We start from the raw sequence: 23,712 nt of genomic DNA on the forward strand, positions 1-23,712 counted from the left end.
CATTGTTTTTGTTTTCTTGAGGGCCTTGGTACAGCGTTCACACATACGTTAGCTATACATACAGACTGCACCACATCTTGATGTTTTTTAAACAAACAGAAAGGATATAATGGAAAGAAAGCATTCAATTTGTACAAGCGTTCATGTAATTTTTTTGAATACATTTTTTCAAAAAGCAAAGTTTAGCAAAATGGCACAAATCAAATAGATAAGCTGAGTGCACAATCTGAATTAGTTAGTTGGACAGTCTCTCTTCTGCCGTAGGGATTCTGTTATTATTTTAAGTAGATAGTTGTCGACCTGCCCCAAAGCCATAACATGCAGTCAGGTAGACAACGACTGTATGTGCAGCCTCAGACATTTTTTGGGTTGCGTAAGCATTTCTTTAATTGTTGGGTGTCAGGGTGTCGTTGGAATTGGTGGTGTAATGGTGTGTTCTCTCAAAGTGGTTCCAGATCTTGTGGTTTATCCACTCGTTCTTTCTGCCTGTTCCACTTCTACTATTTACCCCGACCCCCCACCCAAATCCTCGCCGCCTTCACTGACAAACAGTGCTTCACCTTTTCGAGATATTTATTTTAAGACTGTGAATGTGACATTTTGTTCTGAAAGGTTTTATTGCCGTGTCCTTAATGAACCATAAGCCATCAGGACATTCCTTTGTCCACCAAAATCTGGTCAAACCTATAATCTGGGTGTGAACAGGGGAAGGGTGGAGTCAGCGGTCTGCCTTAACCAAATTAGACCGAGATTAGATTTCTGAGAGGTAGTAAGGCAAATGTAATCCATAGGAATTTAAACCAGCCTTTTAGGATCCTGATTCTTGCGAGAGACTGGTATTGGGATGAACTGATTCATTTTTAACCTTAAATGTTGAGTGTAAATGCTTGGCACAACACACACACACACACACACACACACACACACACACACACACACACACACACACACACACACACACACACACACTCCACCCCCTCTTTTGCCCTCATTTTGGTAATTGTTTCTCTCCAAACAATATTATTTCCTGTTCTCCTCTTGAGGCACATGGAAGGAGGACGTGGCCAGGCTGTATCTGAACCACCGATACATATCAACATTCTGACGAGCCTCATCGGCACAAGAACACACACACACACACACACACACACACACACACACACACACACACACACACACACACACACACACACACACACACACACCACCCATGCATGCAGCTTGTGAAAATCCCTCATTGTGTGTAGACTCATAATCTGATTGGTAATCAACAGATCATTTCCTTACCTGGGACTCGCCCTCTCACCTACATGCAGGTTTTATTTTTCTCACCAGCTAAGGCGAGCGAAGGCAAACTCAATACAAATACACATGATGTAGTCTCCGCTGAACTATGATTTGCTGTTGATTGAGTAAAAACACTTATGTAAAAGTACAAATGTATTTATACATCTGGAGACCTTAGTCATCAAAAGACATTGTGACTGTTGAGGGAATGAAGTTTAAAGAATTTTTTTAATAAATCCTTCAATCCATACCACTGCTTGATTAGTGCTCATAACTGGTAAACCTAATTATTATGATTGCTTCTGCTGAGCATAATTTAGTTGGCAGTATCAGTGCAGCTGTGGTTGCCTGTTTAAACACATGGTGCCACTGAGGATAGTAATCATTTTTGCATCAACTGCTTTCTTTATATTCATACATCAGTTAGATTTATTCCATTTTGCTGTTGTTGAAAAGTAAGTGATTTTGCTGTCTTAACAGTCACATTCCTGCAGTGTGCACTTTACAGTCGTACTTTTCCAAGGCAGTGGGATGTACTGAGTTGTACCACTGTAGATCATCAAAATGATCAGCTGAAATATCAGTAAATATTAATCTAATCACTATGACAACATCATCTGTTTGTTTTTTTTTTTTTATGAAATCGAGTAACATAAAATGGACTGGAAAAAAGGTCTCCATCAGTAGTGGTGCTACTGGAGCTACTATTTTATCTGCAGTGTAATAAAGCAGTGCTACCGTATCAAGAGCTGCCTCTCTAAACAAGTTTATCTTTTCAACAGGACTTTTTGTACAAAAGGAAATTGCATTTATTATGCAGCTTTGCTATCATATTTATATGGACACAGGAAGTCAAATATTCATTGGGAGCGGAATAAAAGAAAGAAGAAGAAGCGGAACACAGAGAGAAGATGCAGAAATGGGTTTAGAGTAAAATTGAGTGACAGTGTTGTTAAACTCGGTGACAGCATTTTCTATCATTTATTGCCAGCGCTGTTAGATTTTCTGGTGTTTATCTTTATATTCTTCTTTAGGCATTTTCTTGTCAGGGGTTGCCACAGCAGATCATCTCCCAATGCCCTTTGTCTCCTGTAACCTCATTTCATCACACCACTTGGCTTTCTCTCTGCATCCATGATCCTCACTGGCCTTCATAAACCCTCCAGCCCTTCTACCTACGTAACTAAATCATCTCAACCTTACCTTTCTCATTTTGTAATGTATATTAACTTAATTATAAATCCTATTTCCCCTTATCACCAAGTCAGCATGAATTATGTAAATACTGTGACACCCAAAAAAGCTTCGACCTTATCATGCAGGGGTCCAACAAGCATTTAAAGGGCCTTTCACATTTGGATAGTCTGGGAATTTCCACACCTTTATTTGGTTCAGGTGGTGTTCAAATTCACTTTTGAGACCGGTCCAAACCGCCTGCTAAATGTCACACTCTTACAACAGCTGCTCGCTTGGAGGCGCCGTCGCCTGAAACAACCACTGACCTGAGAGGAAGTAAAGAAGAACACGGCTCATTGATTGGTCTGGACCCAAACCGGAATTCCCGCCGCTTTAGCCCGTGGTGGTTAGTCTTGTTAGCTCGCGGCTAATGGGTAGCCACAAACAACCGCGATATATAATCTTCAGACCAGATATCAATGAGCGCCTTTCTCACGACTCCACGTCTGCCCGCAAGATATTTTCCAACTTTTTCTTTCTGCATCCGCTTCTTTTGATTTGCGGGGTTAGCTTTGTTTGCTTACTAGTCAAAATGCATTGCGCACCACATCACGTCCTCTCACCCCGCCCGCTCGAAAGATCGTTTGCAAATGAACCAAGATCCACATTTGTTCCGGTTCAGAGTTCATTGGCGTTTTCACGTCGCCCAAACGAAACGGTTTTTCCCCAAAGAGAACTGGTCCGGACCAAACGGGAATGTGAACATGCCCGAAGAGTCACAGTAACTTTCTATTTATCTAAATGGACTCTTGAGTCCATGTAAATTTAAAATCCTGCTGGTGGCAGGGGTCGCTTGCTCGCTCGCGTGCATCTGTAGACTTGTAACACATAAAGTTGTTTTTTTTCCCAGAGGTATTGGTATTAGAGATACCAGCTTTGCTTTTACACATCAGGAACTTCCTCATCTCTCCCAATTCCAAACTTTGCCAAAGTTCAACTAATGACAAGGCAACTTAGCAATCTTAGTGCTCATGGGACTTGTAGTTCTTCGCTGTTGCAATGTGACAAGATTGTTTAAGGTACTTAACATGTAAAAGACTAGAGAGAGAAAGGTGAGGAAACTTTAACCTTTCACAGTTTCTAACCCACATTCTGAAGGTAGGTGGTTGTTAATGTCCAGCCCTGAATGTGTGTTGATACATAAAAATAATTCTAGCTTCTCAACAATCGTTTGTTTTTGTATTGGATTTAAGTACCTTAAACGGGTGAAAGGCTCAAACTGCAGACAAGCCAATGCAACAGCAAGGCAGCACTGCAAAGCCGTGGAAGCTGGCTTTTGAACATAGTCCGCTCCCATCCTCAGTCTACGGGACATGACATCCAAAACCCCCAAACATTCAAACGTTTGACTCATCTGACCACAGAACGGTTTTTATTTTCGCCTTGGTCCATTTTTAGTGAGGTTTGGCTCTGAAAATATGGCAAAGTTTTTGAATCGTGTCCACAAATGGCTTTTTACATGTTACAGCTTTAAATTGCTGCTGTGGTTTGCACATTGTAGTGTGTTTTCAGACAATGGTTTTCTTAAAGGTTTTCTGAGTCCATACTGTTTTCTCATACAGTTATGTCTATTAACGCAGCCCCCACTGCACGCCCAAAGATCACCAGCCATAAGAGCATTCAACCTTACTTATCTGAGGTGTTTGTCGGAAATGAAACTCTACTTTTGTAAGAACTGAAATGGTGGAACCAAGGCTGTTACATTTTTAAGGCTAGGGTTACTTCAGTTTACGGTTGAGTCGTGGTCATGGTGAGGCTTTTAGTTGTGCCTTATGTAACTGAGTTATCCCTTCAAGTTGTAGTGTACAAACCAAGTAATATCCTGTTCCAAAATTCAACAAATAACGGCAATCTACATTTCAAAGGGTTGCACCCTGTCAAAAATGGCTCTTGATTAAGAATTCCTTTTACTGACAAACAAAGATATTTGACCACGTTCTCAGTTTTAAAAGTACTCTGATAAGACACGCTTCAATTTGATTATTTGCAATTGAACAATGCTAATAAGGTAGAGAATAGGGATTTGTGACTTTTCAATTTTTGGAACTTTTCAAAAAGGATTTTTTGTGGAAAGAAAAAAAAACAAACAGACAAATAAAACCTGTGGTTGTTAAAGAAACGTTCATAACCCAGTCTTGTTTACCTATTTTCTGACACAGCACCCATTCAACAGAAAAGTGTGTTTGTGGTGGAATTTACTTATTAAGTCTAACAATAATACCAATAGTTTTTGGCATCATAAGGTCATACATTTGATATCAGTTGGTAGGTTTAATATTATCCTTCTGTGTACTTCTACTCTCCACATGACTTGACATTATGTAATATCTGCACCCTATGAATTACTTTCCTGAATGTAGCTGTCTACCATACCTGATTAGTATATTGTTGTGAGTCAGACTTGAGCCATGACAGCTCATCATGTAAATCTGAAGTCTGAGACACTTAAAGGTGCAATGATAAAAGACATTGAAGATTTCAGACATGAGTCAGAAGCCAAATGAGAGCTTAAAGCACAAATACAGTTAGCTGTGTTTTGAAGGTCTGTAGACGCATCTGAAAAGCTTAGGTTAGGGTGGTTTGTTATTTTGTTGTGTCAGCCAATGAGATCACTTCACAGCCAAAGAGAAATCCAACCAATTAGAAGACTAGTGAGGCTATTGCACGCTCGCTTCACAGCAAGAACACCTCGAGTTTGATGGCGTGTTCGGGGCCACAGTTCTCCCTGTGGCAGTTTGGGTTTTTCTTCAGGGTATTTCAGTTTCTTCCCACAGTCCAAAAATATTTGTTTGAGGTTAATTGGCGACTCCATAAAATGGCCTGTAGGTGTTAATGAGTGTAGGTTTTTATCTCTCCATGTTTGCCCTTTGATGGACAGGCAACCATGGTCAGCCAGAATCAACTATGACCTAAAGAATGGATTGATGGTCATCAAAGACAAAATGTGACCATGTATGAATAAAAAAAAAAAGTATTTTCACAACCCTTGCAAACTGATTAGTTTATTGTTTAGTTGCTTTATTGTCCAGGCAAATACCAAAACTGGCAGGCAACATTAGCCTTGAGAAATTGCCTATAATGCACCAGCTGTCGTCACATCTGAATTACCTGTCCGAACAGAAGTGGCTGTTAAGAAGCATATCGGTCTCAAATGAGTAAATTCAGTGTCATCTTTGAACACACAAAAATATCTATTTGTAACTGCCATTTTGATGGCGGTTACTCCTATGCAAGGTCTTTTTTTTTTTTTTTTTTTTAAATAAGGTTTTTATGAGACTTTCACCATTTCCTGTGAGGTGTTAAGGACCACAGGCGTGCTTAGCAGCTACATAGCATGCCTATGTACCCTAAGCGCTCATATTGAAAGGGCTTGGCTTGTTTGTCCTTTGCTGCTGCTGAGCATCATCCACAGCAAAGGTAACTGGTTATGAAATGTTTGTATAACAACTATATTCGAGCAACAGCCATATGTACACCCTTATAGCAAATGCAGTTATCCTCAAATTTTACAAATTTTCACAGCTTGTAAGTTAGTGGTGACCTGTCATACAAACCGGCATACTTCTGAGCTCAAGTCTGTTTCTCGCTCGGTCCTCTCACTAGGCCACCACTACTAACATTTATATAAAAAAACATGCCACTACATACCATCTAGGACTATTAGATGACAATGTATGACAACATAAGGTATGACAACCCCTATTATAACTGTATTTGATTGATAGCACAATAATGCCAATGAGAAAAGTCTATGAAGCAAATTTTAAATATGCAAAACAAACAGCAGCAGAAGGAGAGTTCAGAATGTCAAGGATACTTTTGCGGGACTGGAGGAATGTGGGGAAAACAATCAAAAACAGAGAAAGCTGATTGTGTTCTTTTGCAGTAGCACTGGCTTGCTTGAGAGCGTCAATATTCAGTTTTTTTTGTTTGTTTTGTTTTGCTTTTTTTAATAATTGGACTTTATTTTGGAGAGCTTAAACACATTTGCAGCTGTTTTTAATATAATAATTCTGTATTTTCATTGCAAGTTATTTCATGTTTAACTTTAGGAATGTGTTAGTGACTTAAAAAACATAAAAATGCACAAATTGGCTTTGATTTGTTTTGACTGATGACAATTCTCAAATGTGAATATTTTCTAATGATGTATATACTTTATATTTATACTTTACAGTAAGGTATAAATAATTAACTTTTATTAATGCAGCATATCAAATGGATTAAAACTTTACCTTCTCCAAATGACTTTTGACAAAGTCGTGGCATTTCTGTCCCTGTAACATCTGAAATATCAATGATCTCAGAGACATTGAGTCAGACGCGAGTGGGTGCACCCATGATGCATCATCACCATGCTTTTGTTCATCTCTTTATCAACTCCTGACACACTGCTATATGGTTTCTGGCCCTGACCCACTTTCCTTGAAAATGGGTGACGTCACTTTTTTCTTTTTCTGTTTTTTTTTTAATCTGAGCCATAAAATAGATGCATACCATTAAAATCCCAGGTTTTGTATGTGTGTATTTACTGTGGATAGTGTGCAAGTATTACACTTGATAGCTCACAGTGCAGCCACCTGGACAGAACAGTCAAGTCCTAATTTTAGCTCAAATGCAAAATGACACCACCGTTCTGTCTTCTCCATACTGACACAGGCTCTTTCACGAGACACACACGCACATATACATACAGCTCAGGGCTTGTGATGTCTGTGGACATTTTGGGTATTTTCATATGCATGCCCTCTTAGATTTGTTTGGGTAGTAAAATAATGGGATATAAACGTCCATATAGGCAAGCTCTTATCTTCTTTCCTTGAAATTTCCGATTCTGCCCCAATCTTTGTGTTGGAGTCTGAAAGGCCATAGATATGGGAACATATATAAAAAGATTATCAAGGAAATGTAATGTGTAAAATGGTACAAACCACTACCACAGCTGGTAGAGAAGAGCTGTTTTAAAGATAAGACTGAATCATTAAGCGATCCAGAACAAATCTTTAGACATGCCTTTTCATAATTGTAAATGTTACATGGATGTTTCTCATTTTCCTCAAACAATCTGTACATAAATAATGGATGCTGCATTTTCATCGTTGCACATCACTTTTCTGCTCATTACATGAGAGCATTTCTGCGCCTCAGCATCACCACAGCATTGTGAGGTCATTGCAGTGTATCTACAAGTCTTGAGCAGCAAAGCTTTCCTCACCAAACTGTTTCTACTCATGTCTGTCAGGGCCAGGAGCATGGATGAGTCACCTCAACAAAACCGGCTTTCAAACCTCCTGATTGCTATATTACTATCTACCGCTCTGTTTGTATTTTGTCAGTTTGACGGCCTAATTGTCTGACAGTTCACAACTGTTGCTTATGGCCTCTCTGCAGATTAAAATGTTTATGGTTGTTATTTTACCCATCAGCCCCAGCTGGGTCCACTTACCACTTGTCTCCTTGTCTGCCCACCTGTCTGTTGGTGGCTCCATATGCTTCTCCTGATTGGTCACTCAACCGCATGGTTCAATACCCTCAACCCGACACATTGACTTCACTATGGAAATCTGTCATGTCAGTCATCCCCCTCAAGCAAGCTGCAACATGTTTTTATGTAGATGCATTCCTTTAGAGAACAAATGTATTGAAGATAGTGGCAAAAAAACCTGTTGATTGCTTGAGAAATTTGAGCTGATGAAATAGTATTCAAAAACCAAAACCATGTCTTATTTTGTTTATTCGCTGCAAATATTCAGCACCTTTAAATCTCAGTGGTGCACTATAACTCTTTCTACTTACTATGCACAGCAGCACAGTTCGCCCATTCATAGCTTGGAGTGGCCTGGCCTGATCTGCCCGGCTGTGGCTGGCAGCATTCGATATGTGTGTTTGTCCGTGTGTGTGTTTTGCGGGGTGGTTGGCTGATAGAACCTCTTCATCTCTTTCCAGTTGAAAGCAGCTTTTTTAAATGGTCTCTGCTTTGCCTTTCCAGAAGTAAAGCTATCCTGTAAATGTATTCTTTTTATTCAACACATCCATTGCTGCCCAGGGTATTTTCCATCCTGTTGTGGGTTTGTGTTCTATTTTTGAAACCCTTTCTAAAAGGCGTTTCCCACATCTTTAAAGGCTGATCATTACATGTTTAACTCTTTTCAGGAAGCAGATTCACATTATTTGAAAACAATTCCCAAGATATTATTGCTGTGTCCCACTATAATGTTAGAGAGAAGGAAAAGAAAAAACAATCTGTTTTTCACAGCAGACATATAGCACTACAAACACTAAAAGGTGTGCTGCTGCTCCTCAAATGTCATTGAGTTTTTTAGGTTTGGCAGTGTCCTGTTTGTTTGGACTTCATGTCCGTTGGCTTTTCCAAGAATTACATTACTCTGATTTGAGAGGAGACCCCTAATTAAGTTAGCACTTGTGCGAGCGTCCTCCCGAACGGAAGTCATCAAGTCATTAAACTGTGTTGTAAACTATGTTATTCCCTTCTCTGATAATAAACTCCTGCCTTGAAGCTTTCAAGTTTCCTTTGGTTTTGCATAATTTTGTCATTTCAGTTAAGTAATAATATTCTAATTGTTGAATTGGATGCAGCGATTATTCAGCTACTATTGTTATACTTACTGGATAGACATGCAAACAAAACATTTGTATTTGTGTTTTTTGTAAATAAATTTTATCTGCAAGTCAAGTAATCCAAAAATTAAAGATAGAAAAACAAAGTTTACAAAGCTGAGGAAAACAAGAGGACCACAAAAGAAAATCGAATAATCATTCTGACTTGTAGTGTGCAGTTGCCATGCACACGCCGACACTTTCGAAAACACATTCTCACAGCTCTCTTTCATCAACAGAGCTGTAAATCTGTCAGCCCTTGCTTAGGGCAATGGTGGTTTTACAGGGAAGGGAAGGACACATAAAGAGAAAAAGGAGGGGAGGCCAACAGAGGGGTGAGAAATAGAGAAGATTATTTATCAAAGTCTACCCCATGAAAAGATGCTGTGAGAGCAATAGGCTTCAGACAAATTGGTTGAGTTTCAGATCAGATGGAGGGAACATGTTCAAATGTTTAATCCACAGATTGAAAGAGGAAATTTTCTTTGTGGATTCCCCAGAATGAAGTCTACAATAAGTTGGGTGAACAAACTAAAACCTTGTTTTGTATGTTCCCCCTAGTATATCTGTTAACATCAACGCCCACACACAAATAATATGATTCAGCGATGGGCCTCCTGTTCCTGGAGGACCACAGTCCTGCATTGTTTCAATGTGCCCTGCTTCAACACACCTGATTGTAATGATGGGCTCCTTATCAGGCTTTCTGCAGAGCTGCATCATGATACATTCAGTAAATGCATGTTGGAGCAGAGAAATACTGAAAATGTGCAGAACTGCAGCCCTCCATGACCAAGGGTGTCCGACCCTGGTACGATTTATTCACATCTTGCCTTTTCAATGTCCTTTATTTTGAAAGACCACCTAACTGTTAAACCTAGAGTCTTGAGAGATCAACTGTGTTAACAGTGTCAATATAAGAGATTTAGAACACGGAGAACAATATCACTCGTCTAATTGTCAAACCTTAAGAGCTGATATTTTTTTTTCTTTTCTTTCTTTTTTTCCTCCTTTTTTCTTTTTTCTCCTTTTTTTTTTCTTTTTCCCCTTCTTTTCCCCCCCCTTTTTTTCCTTTTTTTTTTTTAAAAGGAAAAAAAAGAGAAAAAAAGGGGAGAAAAGAGAAAAAAAAAGAAAAGAAAAAAAGAGCTGATATTGAATTTTTTTCTCACAAATACAAAGGTCACAGACATACAAATAAGTTCACAGATATTGCCCTTTTACTTTCGATTAATTCAGACCTGACATGTTATTCATCCCCAGTACTGATGTTTGATATATAATTAATTTCACAGGATTGGTAGCAGCCTGGTCAGCAGGTGCAGTAAATGTCAGTGTGGTTCAATCACATCCTCAAAAAAACACATAATGCATGCACTACTGTTAATAGAAACAGGACCGCGACCACGGAGCAGGTGGATTATAGTGAAAATTCAGCAAAAAAATATAGCTGACCTGGCAAGATGCATACAAGGGAGACTGCACCTATCAGTGGAGAGAAGATTTGTCTTCAAGTTATAGAACCATTGAATTACTTTGTCTACCTCGCTTTATTGCTTCAGTGATGATGTTGCACCAACCTTGTGAAATCACAACTTTTTCAGCAGAGATGGGGCAAGAATTCTACCCACCCCTTGGGATTTGAACTTGGGTTGATGGGTAATGTCTAATTTAACAAATGCCCTTGTTTTACAGACTGCACCCTTCTGTAAAAATGGTCTTAATGGTCCATATTGAGTTATAATCGTTATAGCTCCTGTCCCAAACAAGTTGTGCCTCTTATGAGTGTCTGGAAATATTCACTATGGTCTTGACTTGTCTCTATGTAGTTGTTAACTCGATAAGAATCAAATCAAAAGGATAAGCATACCTCTATTTTTGTAGACAAGGGCAAAACTCTTTGCTTGAATACCTAAACACAGCATCAATGTTGATGTATGTGTGTGCTCCTTCTCGCTTGGCTATTTACCGAAGGTTTGAGTGACTGTTAGTGGGACGCAATCAAGGCCAGATATGTCAGCAGAATCAATAGGCAAGTATTTAAGGTCCTTTAAGCCATCTTTGATTGATTTTTTATTTTGACCAAAAATAAAAAAATGAGTGCAAGTTAAGAAATATATCCATCCATCCATCCATGTTCAGGGTTGCGAGGCCCGGGAGCAAATCTAGATATCTAAGGCCAAACACAGAGACACAGACATTCACGCACCCACATTCACCCTTATTGGCAAAATCACCAATTATTTTGAAACAAATGTTTTTGACAGTAGGAGTAAGGTGGTGTTCATGGACAGGAAACACACACACACACTGAGAACAATGAGCCCAGTCTGAACTCAAACCCACAACCTTTTTGCTATGATTCAAGACTGCTAACCACTGCACCACTAAGCGAATAAGTAATATGTAGAAAGAGATATACATGTATACAAAGGATTTTTTTTTTTTAATTACTACATTGCATTGTATCCAGTTGTTTCATTTTGTCATTAGAAGACATGTCCTGAAGTTTTAATAAATCGTGTAATTTTTGCATAATCTACCAAGATGATGACATTTTTCTATAATTCATGAGTGATTTGGGTACCACACAGACCAAGAACAAAAGTGTGATACCTTATCTGCGCGTGTGTGTGTGTGTGTGTGTGTGTGTGTGTGTGTGTGTGTGTGTGTGTGTGTGTGTGTGTGTGTGTGTGTGTGTGTGTGTGTGTGTGTGTGTGTGTGTGTGTGTGTGTGTGTGTGTGTGTGTGTGTGTGTGTGTGTGTGTGTGTGTGTGTGTGTGTGTGTGTGTGTGTGTGTGTGTGTGTGTGTGTGTGTGTGTGTGTGTGTGTGTGTGTCTTTATATCAGCATGTGTTTGTGTGTGTTAGAGGGAGGTAGCATCAGGTTCCTGATCTGAGGCTCAGTGTTCTTCTGCATGTGGTATGAGGAAGAGATTATGTGTTGAGTTCACTACCCAACAGAGACGAGGAAGAATGAGGGTAAAGGCATTATCACAGAAGAAATGGATGGGGACAACTGGGCTTTTATTTGGGGTAAGAAAGAGGTGGTAGCATGTGGAACTAGTTTGTTCAGCATATTTGTGTATTGCAATTGGCCCAAAAAATATTGCAAAGAACTGTGTTAAATTACTTTTTGAAGGCACAGTCCACTCTGTGTGTGAATGAGTGCAGAAAAAGGTATTCCTAAAGTAATATTCTGTTGAGGTTTAGGTGATGCGGTGATCTGGACTGGCTTGTATGTGTAATTTGTTGAGATAACATCATAGTGGCACACAACTTGTCATTGTTGGGGGAGAGAAGTGATTGGACATTTTTGAGTGACAGGAATGCAAAGAGCATCTGTGAGATGCATTTTAAGTTTATCTTCACTGAATCAGTACAGATGAAGATCTTGTGGTTTTCTGGTGCTTCCTTTTCTGTGCTGCTACATGAGCATACTGTCCATTTTGTTTTCTTGAGAAGACTTTATTATTTTTGGAACACCACTCAAAGACTTCCTACATTTATTTCTTGGAAAACCCAAACAGCTGTCATGTATCAGTTATTTCACCCCACCTCCCCTTTGATCCCCCAACCCACAGCAGTTAGTCATGTCTTTGGTGTCTCTCATTGCCATAATTGATCATTTCCCTCTTTTGTTTTCCAAGGATTGAAAAAGCGTACCAGGAAGGCCTTTGGGATACGGAAGAAAGAGAAAGACAATGACTCTGCGTAAGTCAAATTTCTCTTTGGGATTCTACTTTGAGCAAAACAAAGACATATTACTAATTCACCTTGTGTCAATTGCTGATCTGGTGAAATACTGGGAATGTTTGGCAGCAACTGTGAAAAGTGCAACCATTCATATTTACAGTGATTGTGACAGTTTTTGTTTGCAAAGACTGAGATAAATATAAAGCTAAAGACAGATATGGCACCTCAGCAGGGTCAATAAGAAATGCTTACTAGTGAATTCTGTATCTCTGAGATTAATAATGCTGTATAGCAGATTGGAACACTATGTGATGCATTTAGACGTGCTGTAAAGGTTTTGTGTGCAGCAACGTCGGTGGGAGTGTGCTTTGTGAGTAAATTAAGTGAGTGAGCAAGGTTGTGTGAGAACGATATCCCGAACAGGCTTTTAAGCGATTTTATCTCAACTAATTAACGAAGGGATTTCATTATGAATAGCAGATGTGTTTAGTGACTTGGGTGTTTTTGTTTTTTCTTTGTCCAGTGGGTCACCAGACAGAGATGGGGGTGTAAGTAACGCAAATCATCAAACTCATACATATACATAGAAATGTGCCCATTTATTATATAATTTATTTGGCATTTGTACAATTTCATATGAAGGAATTTAACCCTGGTTAATTTCAGAATAATTAGAAACTGTGTTTTGTTTTGTTTTTTGGTTTTTTCTACCCACCAGGAACCCCAAGAGGTTGAATCGGTATTGAACTAAGTTCTTTAGAGTAGACCAGTCCCCAATAGGATGTAGTGTGTAGAATTTAGACTGCTTTGTAGACATTATGGATAGATACACGTGGAGCTGCTAGCAAGCTCTACAGAAACTATCGGGGGGAAAAAGCTGAAAGGCCAGCAGAGCATCCCAGACTTTTAAGGTGGCTCAAGAATCCTAATGGCTGCAATACGTGCTCTTTATGCATATAAATGTCTACATTGGTGCATTTCATACATTGTCACATGTTCATACACACGTGATTATGTCTGCATGGTTGTTAAGCTATACATTCCGTAGGGGGCCGTGCAATTTAGAGAAGTGTAGAAGATCAATGCCCCTGCCAAATGTTTTTCAATGCTTCTTTCTCCTGATGCTCAAGCAAGGTAATGCCGTAGAGTCGCTTGTGTCCATGCACACATTGCTCATGCACACTGTGTCACGTACATGGCCTTTATTTGTTTCTTTGGCTGGTCGCACATAAATGATACTTCACAATACTGTTCGATGGACATCAGTGGTATTCCTCTTTTTGCTACTCATCTGTGTGCTATCTGAAAAAGCACCAAATTACAGATGCGCAGAAGGCGGATGAAGCCTCCACCCATATCAGTCTGCGTATTTAGCATCAATCATATTTGGGCCTCAAGTTTTCAAATATTCTACAGCCCAATTACAGTGTTCATACTAATAATCATCATTATCATTAGGTATTTAGTAACCAAGTGTTTATGTATTTACCATCTGCACAAATCAAAACAAATCCCTTTTAATTTGAAGGCAATTTAGTGAGTGTAATACTGTGACTCATCTTCAAAAGGAAAACAGAAAGCTTCTGTAACTTTCTTCATCTATATCATGACATCCTAGAGCACACTGGACAAGATCAAAAATGTATTAACTGTACTGAATCCTGCATAGTAGTAGTGTAGTTACACAAAATCAGCTTTTCTTTCAGTGTCTGGGTGGAATTATAATCAAACAGTCTTTGCTTCCTCAGTCCCAGAAGAAGACAAACGGGGCCCCGAATGGCTTCTACGGAGATATCGACTGGGACAGATATGTGAGTACTTTAGATGGTGAAATAATTGACACTCCTTTTAAACAGTGTCATCTGTCCAGCCTCAGTTTTTATATTGCTACTTTTGTTTTGTTGATAAAGTAAACCTTTACTGCTGCTCTGAGATATTATATTATTTAATCAATACTGTATTATTGTTTTGTTTTTTTGTAAATATATTGGCAAAATATGTTTGACAGCTATTATTGTTTATTAATCTGTGGGAGGGATTGAACACAAAAATGTTATTTTATACTTTCTCAGTGAGGATAATGGCCGTCAGTACGTTTGTGGCAGTATTTTATAACTAAGGCTGACATGCAAAGATGGCATTGTGCTGGCTTCAACATGTACTTATAAGAATAAACTAAAGCACCTCCTCTATATGTGTTTCAGAACTCGCCGGAGGTGGATGATGAGGGATACAGCATCAGACCTGAAGAAGAGTCAGAAGAGGGAAATATCCTTCGCATTTTTTTTAACTTGCATTTCTCTGCTTGTGTCACTTTGACTCAGTAGAAATAGAGTCTTCCACAATTAGTGTAGGATCCCTCTAATATGTTCACATTGATAGACTTGGTTATTGTTTGTCAGTTCATTTTTCCATAGTCGATCTTTTTCACGTTTTACTGTGAAAATGAATGGATTTTAACGTGAAAAGAATGAATTGTTGATGCATCAGTAAAGAGCAAGTAGAGAAAAGCCTTGTAACGTTCATGTATGAAAATGGCAATCAGGTTCTTACACTGATTTTCTCAGCTGTTCCATTAGTTTTATATTATTTTGGGAGATGATTAGTTACATAAGTCATTCTTTTCAGATATCTCAGAAATTGGTTAATTTATTGGGTCATGCATCGTTCTGTTGGGAGTTATTCTCCAAATTAATTCTTAAATTAGGGTTAGGTCTTGCTCTATTGAACCTTTGTGTCATGTCATGTAATTTCTAAGAAAGACAGCATTGGAATCACTACATGGACCACTTTACTAGCAAAAAATGCACATTAGTAAAAAAAAACAACAAAGTTACAACTTTTATTAAGCCACAGAAAATCTAAACTTTACTGCAAAGTCATAAGTGGACGTTACAGATGTAAATACCGAGAGGCCAAGATGGCAACGAATTCTCTCTGGGATGGCTTTCCTTGACCTTGCTCCACCTCCAACCATCAAAAAGCCCCACTTCTTTTCTTCTGATGAGTCAGAGGGAGAGGAGGACCATAGGAAAAAATTCAAAATCAAGATCAAGCCACTGCCCCCGGATCGTGTGGCGATGGTGCCGTCAGTTGATGAGCTCAAAGCCTCCATAGGCAACATAGCTCTGTCCCCATCTCCACTGGTGAGTAGCTCTGACATCACTGTCCGCCCACTCCAGCCTTTCATGAATGATCACTGATATTCGCTCCTGACATTTTAGAGTGGCAATAGTAAATTTTTGTTGAGTTTCGGCTGTTCCTTTACACGGCAACTGTGACTGTGTGATTTTTCAAAGGTTTTTCTGCACATGCACAAGTAGATCAACAACAATAATAATAGTGGACTAGAATCTAAGGTTGTGCTCCTTACTCTTTTGAATTTAACACCACTGCTCCAGCAAAGTGTTAAATTACTGCACCATTACAAAAAAGCAATAATTAGTGGCCTGGCATTTCTGGCATTTGTGCGTGTTTATGGAATTTGTTGATGATCATGTTCAGATGAAATCTTTGTCCTCTGAATAAGAGACCTTACTAAAGGGAAAAACAGGCCATTTGTCTTTTACTATAGAATCAGATCCTGCCCTCCTCTTTTTCTCTCTTTTTAACATGCATATATATTTGTGCAGCTGTGGCAGCACATGTATGTAGTTGTCTGAGACACTGCATGATCTTGTTTTGCTTGTGTCTTCTGGGCTGCTCTTTTTATTACCTTCAATATCTCAACCTGTTTATCATGTATTGTTTCTTTCGATGACCATAGGCCAGTATATCATAGTACAAAATGTACAAGAAATACTTGCTCAGTGCTCGTAATGAACTGTTTATTTTGAAGCCAACCGACGCATGGAAGACGACCCAAAACAAACCAAATTCAAGTATATATTCCCTTTAGACAGCTTTTGATTGAAAACAGGACCTCAAAGAAGGGCACAGCCCTCTTCCTTTCCGAGTGATACCCATGAGTCCTGTGTTTCCCAGGGAGGCCGTTTAGCTTGGGTGTCCGGCTTAAATAATTTAGGTAGGAAAGTGGGCATGGTAACCTGTATGGCAGTCTGCTGTACAGTGAGACTGCTTGTGGTCATTTGAGCATTCTGCTGTCAATAATTTAATCTCGGTTCACTGTGCTCACCCTCAGACTCTTTTAACCTCATCAGGTGTGAAGGTTTTTTTTTGTTGTGTGCCAAAAAAAAGAACTGAGGGTGGTTTTGGTTATGGCTTTGAATCTGAAAGAATTCATTTTAGTCAGAAACAAGCTTGTTTATTTCCATTGTTGTGTCAGCAATGAAGTCAAATGAAGCCTTTGTTGTTGGAATCTCCACCTGTTTTCCACCAGGAACCTATAGGTGTCAATGTATACTGTTATCCAAATTGTTTGGAGTTCGGCTTTTATCATCTTCCTACGAGTGCATGCTCTATGTCATTTAGCACATCAGTCAACTCGGCTATAAAGGGTCACGTGCACAGCACCTTTCTCTGTGAGCAGAAGCTTGGAAGAAAGTATAGGAGCTCAATGAAAAGGCAGTAGTGCTCACAAATTGTACTGGATTAAAATATTCAGGTTTCATCAGCAATCTCATCAATTGTACTAAATTTGGTAATTGTGTCGTGATATAGAAGCTTTGTAGGGGTTTTGCTAAATGTGTCGCCTTCTGAATCTTTGGCTATGACACTGTCATTCCTTATGTAGTTCAAGATTCATTATCACACAGTGACCAAGATTCATTTCATGTTGATTACGTTATTCTAATTATTTTTATTATTATTATTCTCTGTGATGACATTACCAATATATCAAGGTTTTATGCTTATTACAAAAGTTCACTCCAAAGTTTTGTAAATTTTCCAGACCAACGATAAACATTTTACCGTATTTCTTATGTCATATCTTCAACTATTCGTCAATATAAATAATAATTATGGATGGGAGAAAGTTGGGTTTTCTAGTAGTTTTACATTAGAGAGATGTATTTTTATTTATATGAAGGTCTCAAATAAATGTGTGTATATTATTTTTTGATCACGTGTACAGTATTATTCTTGAATATTCTTAAAATTGTAGTTTTTTTAGTCTTCTGAGCATTTTTGGAAAGATGCGATGGCTGCATTGTTTGTTACAAAACTTCCACCCTCGGCTCCTCCTGTTCAAATTAGTATCATGTTTGCCTGAGAAGAGGTTTTGGCTCACACATAAATTAAATGAGTAACACAGTCATTCCCAGTGCCTGGTAACCTTGGCAAGGGTCTGCAAATAAAGTGGCCTAATGAAACGAGGAAGATCAACCAATTGTTACCAGGCCTCCAAAAGCTAAACAACCTTTTCTTTTTTCTTTCTTATGGGCAAAAGTTTGTCCTCTTCCAGAAACATTTGTTGTTCATTTCTATTTGAAGAACAACACACAACCATTTGGTTGTAGTAAATATTCCTTTGAATAACCACAGAGACTCGACATTCTAATGCCCCTGGCACAATATAAAACCTTTACAAGCTTCACGTGACAAATGACAAAACTACATTTGCCTTCTTGACTATATTCTGCCTGCGTGATCAGAATGTTTTTGTTTGGGATAATGTGCTTGGGTTATTTATATATTTATGCAATCTTGTGATATTAGCAAAAGGACGCAGCTTAACAGGATTGAAGGTGAAGTTCTTTGATGTCATCACTTTAAAACATCATTTTTAACTCCTGAAATAGATGTAGTATTCACATCAAGTTAAGATTAGTGCTAAAAAATGTATGCGTTGATGAAGAACAGATTTAGAGCAGAAATATTCTGTACCTCCACCTGAATGTTGACCTGCAGATCCCATGATGTACAAAACGCTTTGCTTTGCCTTGTTGATATGCTCAGTCTCCCCTGAGGTCTTCTAATAATTCCTCTTGTGTCTTTCTTTGTGTCTCTCTTTTTGCTCCCTGACATGATGCTAACCCTTATAGAGGAGTCCGGTAAGCTCTTGCTTCATTTGTTTTTAGTTTAGGTTTGTTTTGTTTTCTTCTGTTTACTCTTTCTGTATACTTGCCACTCACTCTAAACTCTCTGCAATGCTCCCCATCAGCTAACTACACCTCAGGAAAAACAGTAACCCAGTCTGTAGAAATTGTAAGCATTGGAATATGCAGTGCATTTGACTAACGCTCTATGGTTTCTCTTTATGTCTTCCATTGTGTGATTATTTGCAACTGCTCGCCATTTTTGTGCCACTTGCAACTTGATTTGTTTTCCCAGGTGGTCAGACTACAATAGTAGCCCCTGTTGTTTTCAAGGGATTTCCACACACAAAGTCGTCATAAATATGTTCAGCCCTCATTTCAGATAAGAAGAATACAAGAAGAATGGTAGGCAGGGAAACAGTTCAGAATTTGAGTTCACATGTCAGACAGCCCAAAAGAAATGCTTTTGTTTTTTTTCTTCTTAAGAAAAAAAATAAATACTGATTACTGATGACACTTTATTTGTCTTGGTGCTGTCAACCGCTGTGCAGTCACTTACAATAAGTAGAGCAAAAATGATTGGTCATGACAAACAGTGTTGAGCTGTCTCTCTCAGCAGTACAGCCAATGAAATGGATTCCTTCCACCAGCATGATCCGCCTACTGTTGCATCACTTTAATCAGTCATGGCTCACTGCACAACTGGAACACGTGCGAGAGTGCAGGATAGAGAGAAAGAGGGGGCTGGTGCGACGCAAACATGACACAGGCAGATGGAGGGGTTTCTGTTGGAATTAAAAAGACCTCGGTGGCCGATGGGAAAATGAAAGAAAACTCAAAGATTACATGGCAAAATAACCGTTTTCACAAAGCTTCAACAATGGCTGCATAGAAATGAATGCGGGAGGGAGGAAGAGAAGGCAAACGAAGTGGCTGAAGCAGCTCAACTGGGTATTTTGGATTACATCCAAATGCAGCAGGCTAACACGTTATCAGAAATCTGAGCAAATACTGTCATTTATTTACGTTTGTTTGGCATGCTCTTTCTTATTACAAGACAGTCGAAGAGAGGTCATGAACTCAGAAATATAGATTAATTAAGACACTGTCTTCAGCTATTATCGGCTTGCCTTATTATATTTGATTAGTTCAGCTTTTTACATTTATATAGAAAAGTCACTGCAGTCACATTTAACAAATGTGGCTCATGAAACTCTTTCAGGGTTCTGCTATTCACATCAACGAATCCCACCCGCCAGGCCAAACACCTTCTCCTGATGCAAATGATATCTGCTTTACTGATTTGTCACTCTCTGACCAGGTATCTCTTCTCTCTTCCTTTTTGCTGGTCACAGAGACGTAGTCCGGTAAGTGTCCTTTTCTCCCGTCGCTGTGTGAGTTTACACTAAAGAATAAGTCACAAGATGTCCTCTTCACTTTCGCTTCTCACTTCGTTTGCGAGGTCGGTTCAGTTAGAAGAAAAAATTGGGTTCGGTGGCTGAGGTGGCGAGTCTTTAATATCTTTTAAAACTTTGCACATTTAGAATATATTACTTGTTTTGTCAGATTCTTAGGATGACAAGCTTGTTAGTGTACTTGTTTTCTATCTTGGATGTTTTCCTGCTTGGTCTCTCTACTGGGAGAATATTTGCACTTTTGACAGCGGGACCCTTTGATGTCTTACTTCAGTCACTCCCCTTCGCGTCCTCTCATCTGCTCCCATCCCCTCCCCTCCTCTTCCTCTCCATCCTCCTCTGCCCTCTGCCTCTCGTGGCCTCTTGTGTCTTGTGAACTTATGCATATGCTGTCTTACACACGGCTGTTCAAGGCACAGCTGGAAAGGCTGGGCTATTTTTTGCTGTTGTCTCACTATCAATATGATCTCTTTGGTTTTTCCACACACCAACTTCATCAGTCTTGGACATCATGTAGCACCAAGAGGGGCCTCTTATGACTTGAAAAGCACCTTCTTAAAGCTTTCCAGTATTTCTTGCTTTGACACCATAAACCTTCGGTATTGGCATCACCAGCTTACTGTTGGCAACATCTTTTTCTATCAATTAGCCTTTTTCTCACTAATATGATACTAACACTATGACTGGTAGTTAATTATCTTGTTTGATACATCTATTTGTAGTAGTTCTAAAACCATATTCCTCTAACCATATCAATATGTTATAATTGTTAGTGCAATTACCGGTATTTGTAAATGATGGAAAATATTATAAGTTTGCCACATTTGTCTGTATGATAATGATTCAATAGAAAGTATGAAATGTGTCGCTATCAGATCATTCTCCTGATTATTGATAATACCTCAATTAGTGTTGGATTTATAGGGGAAATATCTCTTTTGTGTATCATTGTGAGCATTAGTCATTTCTACTCCAGTGTAGTTACACAAGAGTTACTCTATTCTCATCAGATCAACTCAACCCGGGGCTGAATTTCATCTTTTGACCTTCAGTACTGCCCAGCCTGCTGCATCGTTCTGTTCAAACCACAGTGTATATGCAGGTCACAAAGAAAAGAGAGGAAAAAAAAAAGTAGATCAATTTGATTACATTGATATTTTTCATTTCCGATGTATTTGCAGATTTTAGACCTTTGTTTAAAAAACAAAAATGTAGGGTTTTAATTTGAAATGTTTAATGTCTGCAGTTTTACATTATTACTGTCCTTGTTCTTCCTACAGGGTCTGAAAAGAAACACATCCAGTAAGTGTGACTTTGGCTGTGCTCTAGGCTCATTGTTTCAAATCGTGGATAAGGGAACGTGTTGGAGGGTTCACTTGAAGTGAATAAATTTGATTTGATGTCACAGGTGAAGAAATTGCCAGGCCAAGACGTGTTGTCACTACTGTGCCCAGTGTGCCCCACCCACCACCCCCAGCACCACAGCCCCCCAGGTATTTTTTTTTTTCTTTAAATATAAAGCTGAAATTTAGCTCCAGTCACTTAAAGGTGGTACATACAATTTGGTATGTACCTACAATGATATACACAAACCTAGAGACTTTTTTTTTTTTTTTCATTTGTAAACATACCACAACACAAACTTAGACTGATTGGTGTGTGGAAACTGTTTTAGCTAAGCTATAAATTAGGATGTTTGCAATTTTAGATTGAATGTTGGACTTTCTATATTTTCACAATAAATCGAATAAGATTGTTCATAGGCAATAAATTCTATTTCTTGATGGGTTGTAGACAGAGATATTTACTCTGAATGTGAAAGATCTTCAAACATCACATATAATGAGCCTCTACTCTAGTGTCATTGGGAAAATGAGACTCAAGCAATTCATTGTAATTTACCTTAATATTGTTACTGTCCTGTTTCAAGATTGTTCTATCACGCAGCTCTAGTCCTGACTGGGTCGAATGATTTACCACATGACTGTACAACCACTAGCTACTGCTTCTTCTATATTACTATTGTTGGTCTGTCTCCACAGTCAAGAGCCACCAGTCACTGAAGACACCACAGCCTTATTTGGGCCTCCTTTAGACACAGCCTTTGGAGAACAGAAAACTGAAGGTAGTTCCCTTTTTTTTATGCATTCGTCTTTTGTTGGTTGTACTTCTGTCAGTGCTGGGTCTTACAATGTGTTTGTGTGTGATGATAGTCTCCAGAATTGATCTGTATATGCTGTGTACAGCAGTATGATGAACAGTGTTAATGTTTCCCTAAGGCTGTGAACTAAGCTGCCATAGTAGATACCTTCTCTCTGTCTCCTTTCCATCCTTTATCTAGATCTCTGTAACAATATTGCTACTTCCATTAGCTCATGGTGTAGTCATTGATTGACCCTGGATGTCTTTTCTGTGGTCAGAGTTGAAATTGGCCCTCTGGGCTCATGCTTGTGAAGAGTACAGATCATTAACATAAGGGGCCCAGTCTTGCCTGCTTTCATTCAGACCTTGTAGAATTCAGTGATAAGGGGAAAATACTCAGCTGTTAAGCAAGTGCCATATCAGGAGTAACGTACAGCAGCTCAACAGAAAGTCATTTTATGCACTGAATCTGATACAGTTGGTTTTAGGGATGTACTATTTGATGTCATGCAGTTGTGTTATTAACACTAATTCCCTGATGATGTGATGGGGGGAGAAAAACCCTAGAATAAAACTAAAGACTAATGCGGTTCATAAAAACCACATTACTATAGTGTATATAATGACTGTTATAATTTGCACTGAAGCCAAATAGCAAGCGAGATTTGTATCATATTGCTGAAGCCCTACTGTTCCAAGATAAACAGTCATCCAGACCAAGTAAAGTAATCACAAAGGAACCAGTATCAGCATAACAGTGGATTATGCTGACTTTCAATTGTGTAGGGTAAGGAAATGCATCATATGTGTTGCAGTGTATTAACTCATCCTGACCACAGTTTTTTTTACTGACCTCAAATATTTCTTCCAAAATTAAAGATTTTATTGACATGCTAACTCGTGACATCAATTGCTGCGTCTGTTACAATCTGCTTCCAGATTATTTCAACCTACAACTTTAATCTGTTTACATTAACATGTGGGATAGCCATTGAGCAAGTCTCTTTGGTCTTTCTTGCAACATATCTCTGAGGTTTCTGAAGACCAAGAACAAAACAAAAGGTTTTATTATTCCGTTTCTGTCTTTATTTTGCATTTTGCATGCTTAGCTTCATTCCCTTTATATTGGGTTCTGAAAGGTTACAGATTAAGGTTGACCTACGCTCACATTGTCCCTGAGCACATCCTCTTACAGCCACAAAGAGCGGAGCACTCACTACTACTTTGTAAAGCCCTCAGCAAAGCAGCCTATACAGTATTATTGTGCATTTGCAGCATAAGATCTTTAACCATTGAAAAGTATGCAAATAAACCATTGTATATACTATTAAAATTTGGTTTTAGCTCACAAAGACTACAGCCAATGTTATTCAAAAGACACAGGG

General features: G+C 38.8%; 1 protein-coding gene across 1 annotated transcript in view; it reads left to right on the plus strand.

Annotated features, from left to right (window-relative positions):
• The window catches only part of sgip1a (SH3GL interacting endocytic adaptor 1a), a 52,622-nt gene that overhangs the window by 14,410 nt on the left and 14,500 nt on the right, over positions 1 to 23,712 (plus strand). Inside the window, exons 2-11 of the mRNA XM_080473409.1 lie at positions 12,786 to 12,849; positions 13,355 to 13,379; positions 13,550 to 13,570; positions 14,580 to 14,642; positions 15,036 to 15,099; positions 15,799 to 15,977; positions 20,126 to 20,137; positions 21,466 to 21,487; positions 21,594 to 21,678; positions 22,228 to 22,310. Coding sequence (XP_080329535.1) covers positions 12,786 to 12,849; positions 13,355 to 13,379; positions 13,550 to 13,570; positions 14,580 to 14,642; positions 15,036 to 15,099; positions 15,799 to 15,977; positions 20,126 to 20,137; positions 21,466 to 21,487; positions 21,594 to 21,678; positions 22,228 to 22,310 — 618 coding nt within the window. The remainder of the gene's footprint in view (positions 1 to 12,785; positions 12,850 to 13,354; positions 13,380 to 13,549; positions 13,571 to 14,579; positions 14,643 to 15,035; positions 15,100 to 15,798; positions 15,978 to 20,125; positions 20,138 to 21,465; positions 21,488 to 21,593; positions 21,679 to 22,227; positions 22,311 to 23,712) is intronic.

Source organism: Lipophrys pholis (assembly GCF_963383615.2).
Source record: "Lipophrys pholis genome assembly, chromosome: 10".
Classification (NCBI taxonomy): Eukaryota; Metazoa; Chordata; class Actinopteri; order Blenniiformes; family Blenniidae; genus Lipophrys; species Lipophrys pholis.